At 42.7% G+C, this 17,294-nt stretch overlaps 1 protein-coding gene across 1 annotated transcript in view; it reads left to right on the forward strand.

The window, feature by feature from the left end:
- The window catches only part of ZBTB8B (zinc finger and BTB domain containing 8B), a 56,327-nt gene extending 41,246 nt beyond the window's left edge, over nucleotides 1-15,081 (forward strand). The window contains exon 4 of the mRNA XM_086955701.1: nucleotides 12,365-15,081. Coding sequence (XP_086811827.1) covers nucleotides 12,365-12,691 — 327 coding nt within the window. The 3' untranslated portion in view covers nucleotides 12,692-15,081. The remainder of the gene's footprint in view (nucleotides 1-12,364) is intronic.
- The last annotated feature ends 2,213 nt before the right edge of the window (nucleotides 15,082-17,294 follow it).

Raw genomic sequence — 17,294 nt, forward strand, 5'->3', positions numbered from 1 at the left:
ATGCTCTGTATGCACACAGAATCGATCCATTGTATCATGGTGATTGTTTGCAAGTAGATATGTAATCTTGGTCTTGTAGGCTACCACAAGAAGCGACAAATTGGGCTCGCAGTGGCCCACCCAAATGCATCCTTGGCCACCCAAAAAAGAATTCCTAGAGCCAGGCCTGCTGCACACCCCCTCCTCTCCCGAATACTCCTGAAAGGATCTACTGGTACCTCATGGGGCTAAATGCTAGCAGTCACCAGCGAAAACAAAGCATACTCTGCAGCTTTAACCGCTTCTGCGCTGATGACGGAACCGCTCCGTCATCAGCCGCTGTAGCGCTGTGCTGATGACGGAGCGGTTCCGCCATGGCCAGCTCGACGCGCCTGCGCGGCGCGTTTTATTGAGCGGGCGGGGCCATGACGGAACCGCTCCGTCATGAGCACAACTCAACCAAGGCTGGTGACGGAGCAGTTCCGTCACCAGCATGGGCGCGCCGCGCGGGCCCCCTGCCCCCTTAGCGCTGCGGCAGAGTAGCCGCCGCAGCGAAGGGGTTAATGCCCTTTGGTGCTTCTGCTATAACTTCACAGCTACTACCTTGTAACTCACACAGTCTTCTAATTTCAGAACCGTTTGTTTGCAGCTCTATAGCACTTCAGTTCATGTCAAAGGTGTTGGAGCGCTTCACATGTGTACCATTTACTTGAGCTAAGGCTCCAACCTGCTTCCGAGCTCCACCATCGGCAGCTCTAGCTGTTGGGCCACCACCTTTCCCACAGCGTATCAAAGCGCCTCCATTACTTCCTCCCCGCCCGAATTGCATCTTTGCCGTGCTTCCACTCCCAGGGCTCATCACCCTAGGCGAGCGTCGCCCGATAGAGGAGCTGCGGGAAAAGCACTTTGGTCCCTGCATGAGCTTCGCCTATGAAGCCTACCCGCCTGCACCAGATCATACCTGACGTGGCAGTAGCAGTGAGAGGGTTCCCAGGAGGCTAGGCTACTATCCCCCAGCCACCATTATTGCCTAAGACCGCCTCTTGGTGTACATTGCTTACAATTGCTTACACTGCAGCTGCCCATATGTATTTGTTCTTCTGCTGCTCCCTCTGTACCAGACATGAGAGAAGCTTGCAGCGTTGTCTGTGTGTTGTCCTTCAGCTTTAATACTGTCATTTTGTAATTTTTTTACTTCACATTTTAAGCTTCTCATTAAAGGATATTCTGTTTGTTTCAGTTTATAATACCTGTTGGTGCAGGTATGTTTCTTTTTAATAGTAATTTTAACAAGTCTTTTGATGGAAGATTCAGGTTTAGTGGAAGAACTCAAATATTTTGTAAGTTCTAAAGATCAAGAGAGAGAGAGGAAAAAGGGAAACAGGAGGTTGAGACTCACCTTCCTCTATGTAACATAGCAATCAAAAGAGAATCAACCTGGATCATGTGAAGGTAGCCCTCTCGTTCTAGGGAAAAAAAATGCTCAAAAGGAACTCTCACTGAATGTTATTCAATGACATGCTTCAATATAGAGTTCTTCCTGATCATCTGAGGATCGTGGCATGCTACGACCTTTTTCCTTGCAAGGGAGCACCTTTTACGGAAAAAGGATGTTGGATCTATATGAAGTGAAGGTTAAAATTCCATAGACAGTGCCCATATCAGTGTTTATTCTGGGGTCCATTAACTCAGGAGCAGGTGTGTGTGTCAGTGTATTCTATGCCAGTGTATGCTGGTAACATTGCAAACAAATGTTATATGTGAAAGGTTCAGTACAGACGACAAAAATACATATATGCCCCACGCTTTTCAAGATGGTATAAGGAATTAAACGGCTACATAATTAGTGGAAGCTTGATGCCCCATAGGTATCCTCAATGGGTAGCGTGCACTGTACTGACACACTGTAGATTAAATTAGTATTATAATAGTTGAGCCATAGCCAGTAAAACCTGTGCTCACCCCAGCTGCCTCGGGTAAAACAAATGTGTGTACTGACCTCGTCATGGCTCCCCCCCTCGGCCAAAGACCTCGTATCCGACCCCAGCACCTGCATGTTAATGATTGCAAGCCCCAGCAGAGTTTAAATGCAGCCTTGCTACTCAATCCGAAACAGACAGACTTCAGGGTAAGTGCAAGTCACAACTAGCCATGCCTTACAAGATGGTTGCCCTTTGTGGGACTATTTCCCGGTTAGCTGGCGGCCAGGTAATAAAGAGATTCTTCAAGCACTCGGTCATTGCAGTGATGCTGTGTAAGTTGATGAAACATGAATAAGATGTAAATAAATGGACGAGTACAGTTACTTCATAGTCTGCAAGATACTTAAGATATTTAAAATGTTCAAAGCATTAAACCATTGTAAAATTTTAAAGTATCCAAAATATCAAGTCAAGTCAATCAAGCTTTATTTCGATATAAATATCATAAAAGCAATTAAAAAATTCAATATAAGAATTAATTCATTAGCAAATAAAAGCAGGCAACAGAATTCTATTTGGTTTGTTAAAATGTACAGCTTTTGGAATATAGTTAACCAAGTGAATAAAAGCATACGACAAAGTACTTCTTGATTCAATAAAAATGTAAAGCTTTTGACGATGTTAAAAGTAAACAAATTTGTTAAAAATCAATTTAAAACACAAGTTCAATTGGATTTGCGGTATAAGAAATTCATTATCTAGATCAAACAGTGGCATTAGAAGTATCAACTTTACAGTGGTTTTGATCTTAGCAGCTATGTCAATTATTGGTAGTCCTTAGTATAGCCCGGCGCCTGATTAGCCAGGCTTGACCCAAGTACTTGGCAACGGCAATATATATATTACATTTCTTTGTTGTCATTTCAAAGTGCAAAAAGAAAACCAACAATAATCGGCAAAAAAGCATTACGCAGCGTTGTTGTTTTACATCTCGTAAACATAATGTACACCTTGCTTAACAGTTTAAACTTGCCAAAACGAGGTGTCGGGACAAAGCCTAGCCCCTTCTCTAGAGCCACCTGTTCTGTAGTTGAAATGTCACAGTTTGTTAGATCAGTCAATCAATCAGGGGCATTGTAAAGCATGGCTACTCACTGTGAGGTGGGGCTTATGGTCGGACTGGGTGGCGGATCATTCGAAGAGCCAGTTCTTGAGATCCTTCATGAATTGGGTCAGGAAGGGTGGATTTCCTCGTGTTTCCAGTCGTCGGGGAAGGTGGCAGTTTCAATGGGGCAGTTGATAGTGCAGCGGAACTAGGGGGCGGTGACGGCAGCTGCTCTGTGGAAGATGTGGTACGGGTATGGGTCCGTCGGGTCCCCTGAGGGGATGCTCTTCATAGTCTTGAGTGTGTGAACTGTAGTGAGCGGGGTCCAGCAGGGCAGGTTGGTTGTCTGCGATGGTGACGGGTGTGGCAGCCGGGTCTAGGGTCTCGAAGCTGTCGTAGATCTTCCTGATCTTGTGGTGGAAGAAGGGGCTGAGTTTGTTGAAGAGGTCTTGGGAGGGTGGTACATCTGAGGTCTCGCTGTTGGGCCTGGCGAACTCCTTGATGACGGTGAAGAGTTCTTTGCTGTTGTGTGTGTTAGCATTGATTCTGTCCCAGATGGCCATTTTCTTAGTGGTTTTGAGGAGGAGGTGGTGTATGTTGACGGAGACTTAAAGGTTGCATGAGTTTCCGGAGTTTAGTTGCTCCTCCATTTCTTCTTGAGACATTTGAGGGTGCATCTGGATTTGTGGAGGGCAGGGATGAACCAGCTGGCCACCTTGGATCGTTGTTTGCCTGGTCTTCTCTTGAGGGGCTGCATACAAAAAGGAGTCTAGAGGGGAAGACAGAACTAGGACGCCCTCCACTCAAAGAGTCATCAAACACACAAAGTCCTAGTTCTCACTGCAATACTTCCTAGTGATACATAGATATCAATGGTTGCTCCTAAATCACACCAGGATTTCATGTCCGGCGTCTTCTCATTACTCGAACGCCATTACTGGCGTTCGAGTAATGAGAAGACGCCGGACGACTATTCTCCAAGATAACCACATAGAAGGGAGATAGGATTTTGCTCACCATAGGGGGCATTCTTTCTAGTGTGTTTTCCTCTCGGCTGGTATGAGAGGTTGAACTACGCAGAGGCGTTGGCAGCACAGTGCCTCTAGCAGTGGCATTCAAAGTGAGTGGCCCTGAGGAAATTGCCTGATCTAAACCACGGCAACGAAACATGTCGGCTGTAAGTGGGGTGTGAAGCGATAGGTAGTCTTCACACTCTTCTGTTTTATATCTAATTGTTCTACTGTTCGCAACAAAGAAGGGAGCATAAGTAAAGTTTAATGCCCTGGTTGCTCAGTATCTTATATGTGTAACTGTTTAAATGTTTGTTAGTTTTTGTTACATATAAGTTGTGTTCACTGCATCACGCACTGTTATTTTGGGTTGGAGACACGTTTCCGTTAAAGCTTGATGGCACCAATGATGATAACAGGGCCATCCTGGTGAGTACCAGCCAGGGGTCCCATTGGTGGTGCGCCCGTGAGGTGCCATCTCGCTCTTCACACATTTTTTGTCCGTCCAAAGTGTCTGTGAGTCTTGTGTTGTCTCGTATTGTTGAGATCAGAGCAAGGTTGCTTTTTAAGTAAGCAATAGATTGAGATATCGCGAGTATCCTTAGATTAAGGAACTCCCCTGGTGTGATTTAGGAGCAACCATTGATATCTATGTATCACTAGGAAGTATTGCAGTGAGAACTAGGACTTTGTGTGTTTGATGACTTCTCTTGAGGGGCCCAGGGTGTTGGCGCAGTTGGATATAGATTGGTGAAGGTTGCGTGCTGCAGTGGTGGCGTTCGTGGGCTTTGACGGAGTGGTTGTACAGAGGAAGTTGACAAGGAGTTCTTCGGTGGTCTTGGTCGAGCTGGGGCTGGGGGTTGCTACGGTGATGGGGGTGCAGTGGGCGTGTCAAAGGCGAGATGTACACAGTGATGGTCGGTCCAGGGGAGTTTGGTGGTGTTGCTGTAGCTGATCTCCCAGCTAGCAGAGATGATGGGGTCGAGTGTGTGTCCTGCTGTGTGGGTCGGTGAGGTGACTAGCTGCTTGAGTTTGATGTTGAAGCCCTAAAGGAGGAAGACGGTATTCGGTCGCTGGGGTTGTCCATCTGGAAGTTGAGGTCTCCAAGCAGGATGTAGTTGGTAGATGCGAGAGCCTGGGGTTCGATGAGGCCTACGATGCAGTCGGTGAAGGGGGTCGGGGCCTGTAGATGAGGGTGCAGCTGAGGTTGGTGCTGTGGTTGGTACTGATCTGGAAGTGGAGGTGTTCCATGATTGTCATGGAGTCATTAAAGTGCGTGGGTAGTTGGAGCATGCTTTTGTTGATGATGGCGATGCCTCCTCCCAGGCGGTTGGGACTTGTAGCCCTCTGCGATATCAGGAGCGGCGGTGTTGAGGAGGTCCCAGATTTCATGGCGTTTTTGTTGATGGATCGCACGTTGTTGAGGATGCAATTGAGGCGGACGGGTGTGGTCGGCTGGGTTTGCAAGGGGGGCTGGCATTGTGGCATGGCTGAAGGTGCGGTTGCAGTTCCGGCAGGCCAATGGTCCAACGGTCTTCTTCGGTGAAGCTAGGTGGCAGGTGGCGTGGCGTCCCAGGTTGAGGTCAAGGAGCGTCCTGGCATCGTAGCAGTGGGGGGTCCAAGAGGCAGGGTCCCTGGCTCTGGGTGATGTCCAGGCACGCCAGCGGCGTTGCTGCACAGCGGCCGCCATTCAGTAGTATTGTGAGGGCACTGGACAGCTGGTAGGTGGGAAAAGAACATTAGAGAGGGGCAGGCCGCGGGAGATGACCGCGGCAACGAGAGAGAGGGCAGATAATTGCAAAAACCGGAAGAAAAGCAAAAAGCCAGCAAGAGAAAAAACAAAGGCAGAGGCAGAAAAAAGAGAGTTTAAAACAGAGAGAGGGACAGAAATAGCAAAGAGAGGGACAGGAGGGCAATCAAACAGCAGAGCAGTGATGCTCTACCACTGGTCAACCACGGCTGAGGCGCAAGCAGGAGCCTGCAGGTGGAGGAGGGCCTTGAACATTTGACCTCCGAGTCAGTGGCGTCAGCAGCAGGAGGGTACCGCAGCATCAGCTACCAGACGGCGCTGTGGAAGGAGCAAGTCAACTAAGGATAGTGGACTAATGGAATGCAAAATTTGGTTGCAGGTCCCTGTTGCTAGGTCCGTCGACATACTGCGTGTGGTCATCCTCTGAAGGTTCTGGTCTTCTTCCCATTAGGTTTTCCCGCCTATCTTGCATCTCATTCTCTGTGGTCCTCGGACACTCCTTAAAAAAGACTGCCCTTGTTGTTGGTGAAAGCATGGGATCTGTATTTGGGGTACATGGCAGAAACTATTTGATCATATTTAGGGCCAAGGAGTGATTTAAGTTATAGTAATTCCATAGTCTTCCCCAGAATTTAATCTTGCCAGACGGACACCGGAATAAACACTGATATGAGTATCGGCTACGCAATTTTAGCCATCACTTTATATAGATCCCACACCCTTTTTCCTTAAAATGTGCTCCCTTGCAAGGAAAAAGGTTGCAGCACGGCCCGATCCTCACAGGATCGGAATGAACTGGATGATGAAGCATGTCACTGAATAGCATTAGTTAGTGAGAGTTCCTTTTAAGAAAAATATTTTTTTCCTAAATGAGGCGAACCTGTTTTGATTTCTATATTCTAAACATTCCACAAGGCCACCCTCCCCGTATATGATATTTCTGGTAGGCTGGCACGGCCGAGGCAGGATTAATCATAGTAATAAAAACAAATGATGAAAAGTGTATCATACAAGTTTGCACCAAATCTGGTTAGGTGTTTAAAAGGTGAGGTCAAATTCTATGCCTTTTCATGTGTCATTGCTTTCTTTCACAGGTGAAAATTCATTAATTGAAGTGGCAGTGCTGCCATATTAAACATTCAGTTGTGCAGTGAGAAATCAGGGCAAAGAATTGAAATGTAACATAATGCTATTCTCTAGAGGCAGTTAGATAACTAGATCCTTCAGCGGTGACTGCGGCTACCCGGCTCTATAAAAAAGGGTACCCCAAATTATACTTAAAAGTTGGGAGAGGGATTATGTAATTGAAAACAATAATGACTCCCACTCAGCGTCAATTACTTCTGTCTTTGCAAAACTTCACAAGATCTAGAACACACAATACGGCACATCATTTCATAATGGTTAGTTATTCTTTTTCACATTCCTTTTCAACATTTTATTCACATCTCAGTTCAATAAATATTTATAAAAAAGTTAATATCAAAAATTATTTCTAGTATTGTGTCCCTATCCACTTATTTCACTCATTCACACATTCATGCTTACTAATGTCTCTAAAAAAAGCAATGGATCCCAAAGAACGTCAACAGTCCCCAAGACAGGGTGCACATCATATTATTTGAATTCTGCACATTGCGGGTCAATGTCTGGTAAACCTAAAAAAAAAATGTTGATGCAGGTTTTAGTGTTTGCTGTCGTCATGTGGCCATTTTCTTCAAGACAAACATCCAATTAAAAGTATGTTGCACCCAACAGGGTTCCAGCTGTCTTTGTGTGCATTACATTGAAACCAATGATTTAACATTATTCTTGTCATAGATCATTAATATTAGATGATTAAATATTTTAAAACAAGTCCCCAACAAGACTACAAGTGATTGCCAATAGCAAACGTACTAAAAAGTTGTGCTACTCACTCCACACCTAAATCAATCGTGAGTTTAAACAGAAAAAGAAAATGGAAAGATTTCATATAATGCTTTCAGTAGGTGCCAGAACAACCATGCTACCAATCTATACTTTTCATTGATTCATAAAATTATCTGCACCTCAAGAAGTGTCATTTACACTAATATAATTTGCCAAAGTAAAACACCTATCCGGGACAAAGAACAAATAGGAATAACAATAGATACTGTCTAGACAAGTAGAAACATATTTTCCCAGATTGCTGTTTCATTCGTTTTAGAACTTGCTGTCATCCTCAAAACTGCAGAGCTAAACCCTTGCTGCTGGTACCACTACACACTCTCAAGTGTCACTCACCAGTTCCTTTAGGGGTCCAGTTGGAGAGCACCTAACTTTAATAGACTGTGCAGCCTATCTTACGTAGAAACAGAGCTTTGTCTCAGATAGGTGTTTGACTTTGACACATGAAATACACACTACTAGAGTGAGTGAACACTATTGAGGTTTAGATCACTTTGTTAATCAATACGATTTGTAGATATGTAGCGTGGTAGCTCTGGAGTAAAGAACTAAAACGGTATTGCTCCTAGTAAATGACATGGAATTTTTCCTTTTCCTTTTTCTCTGTTTAAACTTACTCTTGTTTTCAGTGTGCCAGGAGTAGCACAACTTCTTGGTGTTTTGGATAATCACTTGCAGCCAGGTTGGGGCACTGTGTGAAGAACTCGAGAAATATGATGTACAGTGTGTCTTGGGGATTATTGATGCTAACTGAGATCCATTGTTTTTATTTTTAAGAAATGAGTGTGTTGAATGAGTGGAATTGGGGGCTCCGGGCACAATCTGATAAATGAATGTTATAAATTAATTTTTATTACGAGATATTTAATCAATCAACATTTAATGAATTGAGATAAAAATATAATGTTAAAATAGAATGTATTATGAATTGATGTGCAGTATTGTTGTGTGTCATAGGTCTTGTGACATGAAGCAAGGGCATAAGTAATAGAGGTGGGGTGGTAATAATAATTGTTGCAGCTGGTACCTGGAGCAGAACATACTGGAGTAAGAGGATGTAGAGAGGGCATAATGTAAACAATATGGAGCAAGGGTCCAGAGAGAACCTAATATAGCAGGCTCTAACAAAGCACTTCTGATGAGGCAGTGGTTAGCAAATGTAGCACAATCAGAAACGAATTGCCAAGGGGAATAGACTAGAAAAAGGGAAATGACAAGAAACACAGAAAGAAGCCCAATACAAAAGAAACCACGGACTGAAGAATGCAGGGTACTACCTGAGACCACTGGATCAGGGAGCAATGGATGCTGAGTAAAGGGAAACAGCATAATGAGCAAAAAGATTAACTGAAGGCATTGAGGAAAGGACTGAACATTACCAGGGAAAGACTGGCAGACCCTGTAGGAGGCAGGAAATGTGTTCTGGTAAAAGCAAGAGCCAGAAGGTTCGGCAAGAAATTAAAAGAGATTTCAGAAGCAGTTTTGGTAGAATGTATTTCAGCGAGTAACGCTTGGGCATTCTGGGAGCTTCAGGTGTCTGTGGCATAAGCAGTTCCAAGTAGTAGCATGCCCCAGGACTAGCCCGCCCAAAGTAAGTCAATGGAGTGTGCAGTTTCCTTCTGTCACAATGCCTGGCAGAAAGGAAGCCAGCCGTTTGCCATCCCTAAAGTTGTATGGGAAGCAATGCATGTAGTGGCCAGAATGTTATCATGTGCAGCCATTGGATTCTTGATAATGAAGTGTTTGGGGTGAAGGTCCAGTTTTTGCTGAAGGTCTGTTTTATTGTTTCCTTAACTCATGCATAACTTTTGAATCTTTGGTCTGTGCACAGGGCTAGCGCAAGAGTTTTTATTTAGTGATGCTCTGATGGTTAACGGAGAGATGTTAAAAGAGGGTCTGAGCCTCGGTTTGAGCAGAGCAGTGTTGGCCCGCAAGCCCCAGAGCTGAAAAATTAAATGGTAATAATGCTTTATTTTTCCGCTGAGTGGCAGCAGCAGGGAGCTGTGCACTTTAAAATGTGCATGTCTATTTGGCCGACCGTCTAGGGACGGCCAGCCAGACATGCACTTTTTAAAGTTCTCTAACCTAGCTGTCTTAGACAGCTGGGTGAGAGAAAGCGCATGCCTCCAGTGCTCTTAGGAGCGCCGGGAGAGGCTGCTCTATCCAATACCGATGCTGCTCTCAAGCTGTGAGAGCAGCACCAGGATAGGGTGATGCAGTTTCCTGCATCAAGAGCTTCCTGGGAGACACTCGATGGAGGAGGACGTCATGCTGCGGGGGTAAATGATTTTTTTTTTTGCGTCACTCCACCCTCGGAATTCTTTCCCCAGAACCCCCGGTCGCGGCAGCAGCACCTCAAGAGGAAGACACGGTTATTTGCACAAACTATCGACGTAGAGCTGAACCTTTGGAAGCGCCGTATGTGAGATCAGAACGTTATAAAACAGCAACTACTCCCCTGTTCACAGAAGTCCCCCGGGTGGCTCAAACAGTAAGAAAACTTAAGGGCGTGTGCCTCGCATACTGAGCATATGCTCTAAAGAGTCCGGCCAGAATCTTACCTATTACATGCCTAGATTCACCATATTATAGAATCTTGTATTATGCCCTCATATTTTTAAGACTTTATATTACCTACTTGTTTATTCGTTGTCTTTGGCCCTGAGGAAGGTGATTTTCACCGAAACGTACATCGACCCAACATCCGCTGTCTTGGATACGATCTGGTTAACTACATCACAACCAATAGAACCATACCACCTAGATTCCTATACGTACCCTTCTAAGTACACCTTAGAGCTACCATCTGTGTTAGTCTAAATGTTATGTATAACTTTGCTTAAGTGTTCATGTTGTTAGGTATGTTCCTTATTCTTTATTGAAAATGTGTGACTGATGTGTGAGTCTGTGTTTTTGATCATTAGGATCAACTGCTATTAGAGGGCACCTTGAATGATAGGATTACCACCAAATGTATGTAAAAATGTTGATTTGCACAGTGACAATGAAATGTATTTTTGTACAAGTGTCTCTAAAACATTTTTAAAAAAATGATAAAACAGTTGAATAAATTTTTCATGTTTGAATAATATTTCCAAGTATCTCTCTTTGGCATCTTTCTTACTAACTATTTGGATATATTCAATGTTAAAAGAAATATAGGTCCCTACAGAGGCTCTGTCTCCTTTTCACTCCACCCTCGGTACAAGCCAGCAGTCACTGGTTTAAAATCTGCTGTCTGCCGCTCTCTGCTTAGCCAGCCAGTACTTTAACTCACGAATAAAGATGTTGACCACCATCTGTGCACATCTCATCAGAAAGCCTTTGTTTTAATGTACAAACATTCAGTCAAAGGACAGATAAGAGGTATAGACCAGCTCTGTTGATATTTGTGAAGCCCTAGTGCATCACAGCAAAACTTTTTCTTGAAATCGGTGACGTACTTTTTCTGGTTTTCAAGGAGAGCTTAGGCACTGCAGTAAGTCTTGCCGACTGCTGACATAAAGTCCACCTTCATATCTACACCTATCTTTGTTTTTACATTTTTGGAATGTTGTATGGTAAGACGGAGGAGAGTTTGAAAGACTAGTGGAACGTGAAAGGCAACAATAGGATTCTGGAAGAAGGATTCAGTGGACTGTTTTACTTGTGAAATACAATGATGCTGTATCTTGCTATACTGTTTATGTGCTGCTCCCTCATTTAAAGGGCTTTATAGTGACGAAGAAGTAATGGCTGTGTCAAAATCCATTGTTATTCCACACTCTGTGCTGGATGGTGTCACGTGAGGGAAGGAGTAAACCAAATGATGATTTAGCACGTTCTGCTCCTTTAATTTACTAAATTTCACTTAACATAAGAAAAATTATAGACATTGCAGGTGTCATAAAATCCTCTGTTATAGAGATGATGCTAAACTGCTTTGTGACTTTCACCAAAATTCTAGGTGTGACTCGTGAGATAGACTTAACTTTGTTGCTGTTTCCAAACTCTTTTGGGATGCCTCTTGTCATTTTGAAAACTAAAAGGGACTTGAGCATCGACATTGAAGCGAGAGAATTCCTACAGTGTATGCCTGTCCTAAGAATCAGATGAGTGAGCCTTCCCCAACCCTGATCTCGGCATGCAGGTCTTAATCTTTCACAGCCTTCTTGTCTTAGATCTAACCTCATACAGGCATCATAGCGTTGAAATAATTGACCAGTGTAAAACAATTTGTGTGCTGCTCAGGTTTGTCATTAATTGAAAATGAGTTAATGGAGCATGGCCGGACTTAGTTGAAGCTTCGAGTGTGTTGTTGGAAAGATTTGACTTCAGTTTTCATAACATAACAAGCTGTTCTCTCCCGGTATCTGTTATTAAACAGTAAGTTTTTGGAGAACTATGGATGGCAGCACAATATTTATACTCCATTCGTGCATGAATTGTTTGTGGTACCAAAAGAGAAAGACATTTCATATGTGCAGCCAACCATAGAGAAGTGCTGGTGTCACCGAGGTCGGTGGCAGTGGCCTATCTCGAGTGCAGCATCCAGCTTTGCAACATTTGGCAGGTTTTGTCCTCGTACCAGAGTGGATGAAAAATATTTGGCTGTTTGTTTTTAGAGGGTTAGTAAATTATAGAACTTGAGCATGGCGTATTTACTAATAAATTCTATGTCTCGTAGGTGCATCGAGCAAATCGTCCGATTATTTGTAAAGGCTGCAGAAGGACTTTTACAAGCAGCTTATCTCAAGGACTGCGGCGATTTGGCCTGTGTGACAGTTGCACTTGTGTGACCACCACGCATGACGATTCCATGCCTATAAACCTAAGCCAAATGGAAGCTAACTCAGAGGGCCAAGACAAGGAGGAGTTGGACAATGACTGGCCCATCTACGTTGAGTCTGGTGACGATGACGATGATGATGATGACAACGATGCCAATGAAGATGATTCTGATGACAAACCGGAGATCCATCAGAGTGGTTCTGACAGAGAGACGCTCATTTAGCGAAAATCAAAATCCAGCAGACACAATTATTGTTCTATTCAGTGATTTGCAGATTTGAATACAAATCTCAAATCTGCTATGGCATAGAACTTTTTTTGAATTTCTTCTCCCATTGGACCCTTTTGATAGTATCAGGAAGGCTTAGATGGTGTTGCACAGATAACTCATTGTTGTGTACTTACTCCATGCTACCATTCAGTACCTGTGTGCTTAGTTTCTTTCTGATTGAGTTCAAACAGTTCCTGTACTGCTTAATGGGTCATCTTATCCCTGGTAAAAGCAAGACACGGGAAGGGCTATGAAGCTAAAGAAACGGTAGAGTCAAAAACACAGTCACTCTTCAGGCGACTGGAGTGAACATTGGGTGCCCCTCACAGGCACTCTTTGCCATGATTATTGTGAATAGCATGATCATCTGCATGCATGACCTCTCCCTGTCATAAACAAGCTTGGTGCCCTTGTTTTTGCAGACATCTGTAGACTCGCTAATTGGAACCATGTCTGGATAAAGGCTGTTGTTTTAGCATAGACGAGGTTTAGCATGCTAATCCGAAATTTTAATACCATGTACAAGAACGTGAGACCAAATAGCAAAGAATGATTTATTCTGTGAAATGTATAAAAAATAATTCAACTAATTCTTATGTTGGTTTAAAGAGCAGTTCATTTGATTGGAGTATAGGTAAAGTCCGATAGTAAACTAACGTTTTAATTTAAGAGAGTACTTTGTGATAAACTTACTTCTTTCTCAGTTGGGTTTAAATTCCAACCTGTGTGTAAACCCCTGCTTATGCACTGGTCATAATTTCAAATGTGGCTGTATTTAAAGTATCCGAGAATTATGGGATGTGTTAAGTATATCAGCTGTCGTTAAACTTCAGAAGGATAAACCTGCCGAAATTTAACAGGGGAAATGATACAGTATATACAGTACCATGCAGATTTTGGTGCGTTAAATCACCAAAATATGCATGTAATGACCTTCAAACTCATGACAGGTGTTATTTATCGCACAGGATAAATAATGTCCCCGTGGTATATTTGTTTATCACGTGCAATAAATAATGCCTCAACTTGTAATCGGAGCCTAAGAAATTACTATTTCAGTTGATCACCTTTGAATATAAGCACACCAAATTTACAAGGCTTAGAAAATATATGCAATGTATTTGGAATAACAGCAATAACTGACTTATTAGTAACTACCCCCAGCAAATAAAAAATACGCAAAAAAAGTAATTTAGACAACTGGTTCTTAGCCAGCAATTCACAACCCCAAAGTGAGCTATGTCTCTGGGTTAATGGGTCCCAGTGAACAAAAGAAGACCAAATGTGAATAAAGAAAAAGGAAATGGAAGTAATAGAACAAACTCTAATGTACTAAGACTGCAACAAAACAGATGCAACAGATTAAACAACATGTAAATGCTCTTTGCATACTTGAAGATTTTGGTCTTAGAACATATTGTCGGACTTGCCAGGGTCTCACACATTTGGTAACACTAACCTTGTGACATCAGAGCAGGCCATGTCTTAGTGTAAGGATATAATTTCTGCTGTCTTTGAGCAGTGTAAAATTGATCATTCCTACAGCCGCTTACCACTACTGTGTTGCCCATTTGAAAATTGTGGAGCAACGCTCTTTTGCGAAGTTCACCTAAAGTGGCCCTTGCAATTATAGTATGGAATTCGCTGCTAATGACACAAACCTGCGCTGTAGTTCGCTTGCTAAACCAGGAACCTTTCTTTCTGACATGTCTGTGTGTTTCTGTGGAGGATGAAGATATTTGCACTTCAGGAACGGTTGGGCTTCTAAGGTCCACGCTTCATTTGACTGTACCTGACTTGCAATGTAAGTTGCTAGTGTGTTTGCATCGTTTAGACAGGTGAGGTGCTATTTTGGCTTAACTATTATACACCGTATTAGACTGATACCAGTTGCCATGCTTGAAGTTCGATATTGTAGTATGATGGGGTTCTGTGATGGCAGTTAACTTCTTCAGACACTTTAAGTCCATTGAACTTCAAAGAGTGAACAACCTTTGCTCTGGCAAAGATCTGACTGTGATGAGTTCAAAAGCATTATAGAGAACTTAGATGCCTTTGACGTCTGACCTCTTTATTGGAATACCTTCCTACAGAAGCACTTTTTGTAGCAGATAAGAGACACACTTTATGTAAAGGTTTGCAGTACCTTTGAGAAGTGGCACTACTATTCAAGTGAGCACATTTTAACTGTCAACCTCTGTGAAGCTTACATATTGTGGCAATACCTCCAAATGATATATGTTCTGAAATTGTGTTTTAGAGAAATATAAGCACTTTACTCTATTATTTTGTGACAAGATCTGTGTTTTCTTTTTTTCATGGCCAGTCGTCTTTCCCAGTTAACTCAGGGGCATATTATCAAGGGGGTTTATCTCCACTCTTTTGGCTTTAAAAGCCAAGAAAGCTGAGATAAAATTATCTCCCTATTACCTAGCTGTCGCTAACACCAGTTAGCGACAGCTAGTAGGAGATAGCGACCATCTTGGGCCCCACTTTGCATGTCAGTGATATTTATCACTAATGACATGCAAAGTGGGCGTGCCAAGATGTTAGCGACTGAAAACAGTCGCTAACATCGCTATCTCCTATTACCAACTTTTGGAGATATTCGCGCTAAGCGCAAATATCTCCAAAACCTAACACCTGCCCTGAGCAGTTCTTAGCCATGTTATCCAATGGAAGGTGGATAACATGGCTAAGAGCATTATCTCGGTAATGCATGAATATCGCTGACTTTTCAGCGATATTCATGCATTGCGGCGATTTTTATCGCATTTGCGATAAACCTTGGTAATACCAAGGTTTATTTGCGGTAAAAATCGCCGCAGCTCAGGGGTAAATTTTTCCCGCTAACCAAGCAATAGCGATAATTATCGCTATTGCTTGGTAATATGCCCCGTAGTTTCCAGAGATATGTCTAGTATGAATCCAACTGCTCAGAGAGCTTTTCCAGCCTACGATTGCGCGTAGTCAACACATACCAATATTAAGAATACTGTTTTAAATTCGACATTTGTTGTCTTTTAATATTCTAAAAGTAGCAGGACTTGTTTTGAATTGCTTTGCCACATTTCTCTTTAAAAACAACTCCAAGAACTATAGATAAAGGTTAACGAGGAATGTTTTGTTTTTGTCTTAAATGTATAAGAAAAGTATGAAGCTGTCTGTACGCCAGTAGAGACTGACACTTTTTAGTTTGGAAATCGTGTCACTAAGACTCGTCCCTCTCCTGATGAGTGAGGCCCAGAAATGTGCAATTTTCAGTAAATGATAAATACAGAACTAGAACTCTGAATTTTTATTAACTGTCCAGAGATGAATGAAACTGTAGCATAACTCGGACAGCCTCGTGCAATATTCAAAGTGGAAGTAAAGACAAAGTCGGCACCTGATGCCAGATCTGCATGCAGGAGTCTATGGCTGCTAAGACCCAGGCTAGTAGCTGAAGGCTGATGGATGGTGAAACACGGAAAGGAAAATGTGACTCGTTTCTAATATGCCAATTTTGTGGATTTATCAGTGGCCCTGGTGAAGGACTTTTTTGAAAAGGTGAGAACAGGGCTCTGTCAATGAATGAAACCAAAGTTGGAACATGTTACTCGGACTACAGACTATCTCTACCGCAGCAGCTGGCTCTGTTTTGAACATTTTTAATGTATTGTAAGGTGATTTCTTTAAATGTATTCTTTTTCTCCGTGGTGCATTATTGATGTAGTTTCTATATTGTATGTTACATATTGCCAAGGGAATGTATGTTTTTGTTATTGTTTGTTGTACAGTTTTTTTATACACAAAGCACTCGAAACATAAATGATGATGAATGATTGTCCAGCTATTGTTGTCATTTACAAAGTGATGGTCATGAACAAGCATGGTACAGAGGGCCCAGGACTACATGAACATGTGAGTAATTTATACTAATTAACATAGTACGGTGACTGTGGTGAAGTTTTATTCAAAACAGCTGGGTGTATTGTAGGGCGCATAACATTTATGCAGCCTCCTGAGTGATGAAGAGGAATGATTTGTGCCCTTTGCAGGAGGAACGTCTTCAGATAAAGCGGAAACCTTGCTTTAATTTTATAGACTATGGGAATCTCAGCAGGGATTGTCTTGTCATGGATTGAGATAGGAGACTGCATGAGGTATTAGATTCGCTCTCAGAGTCAGAGCAGTAGAACAGAGGGTGTTTTACAACTGAGGAACAGCAATTTAAAGAAAACCCATAAGAAAGTCTTTGCTAACATCAGTGTATAAGAGCACCAAAGATTGGAAGGGAGTGTAGAAGTTATTTGGTGTAAAATTAAAGTAAAGCACCTGGGCTTTGCAGTCTGGAATTAGTGTGGTGAATAATTAGTATGTTAGAAGGTTTGAAAACAGCCAGTGGTATAAAATTGAATAGGCAGAATTCTCCCTACAGGACGTTCAGAGAGCTAGACATTGTTTCACCTCTCTTATCTGATCCCAAAAATAGGAATGGAGTATCCCCTACGAATCTGCATTAACACACCTGATTTATAATGCACATTGGCAATGATCAAATTAATGTCAGTAA

Source organism: Lissotriton vulgaris, chromosome 2_1, assembly GCF_964263255.1.
Source record: "Lissotriton vulgaris chromosome 2_1, aLisVul1.2, whole genome shotgun sequence".
Lineage (NCBI taxonomy): Eukaryota > Metazoa > Chordata > Amphibia > Caudata > Salamandridae > Lissotriton > Lissotriton vulgaris.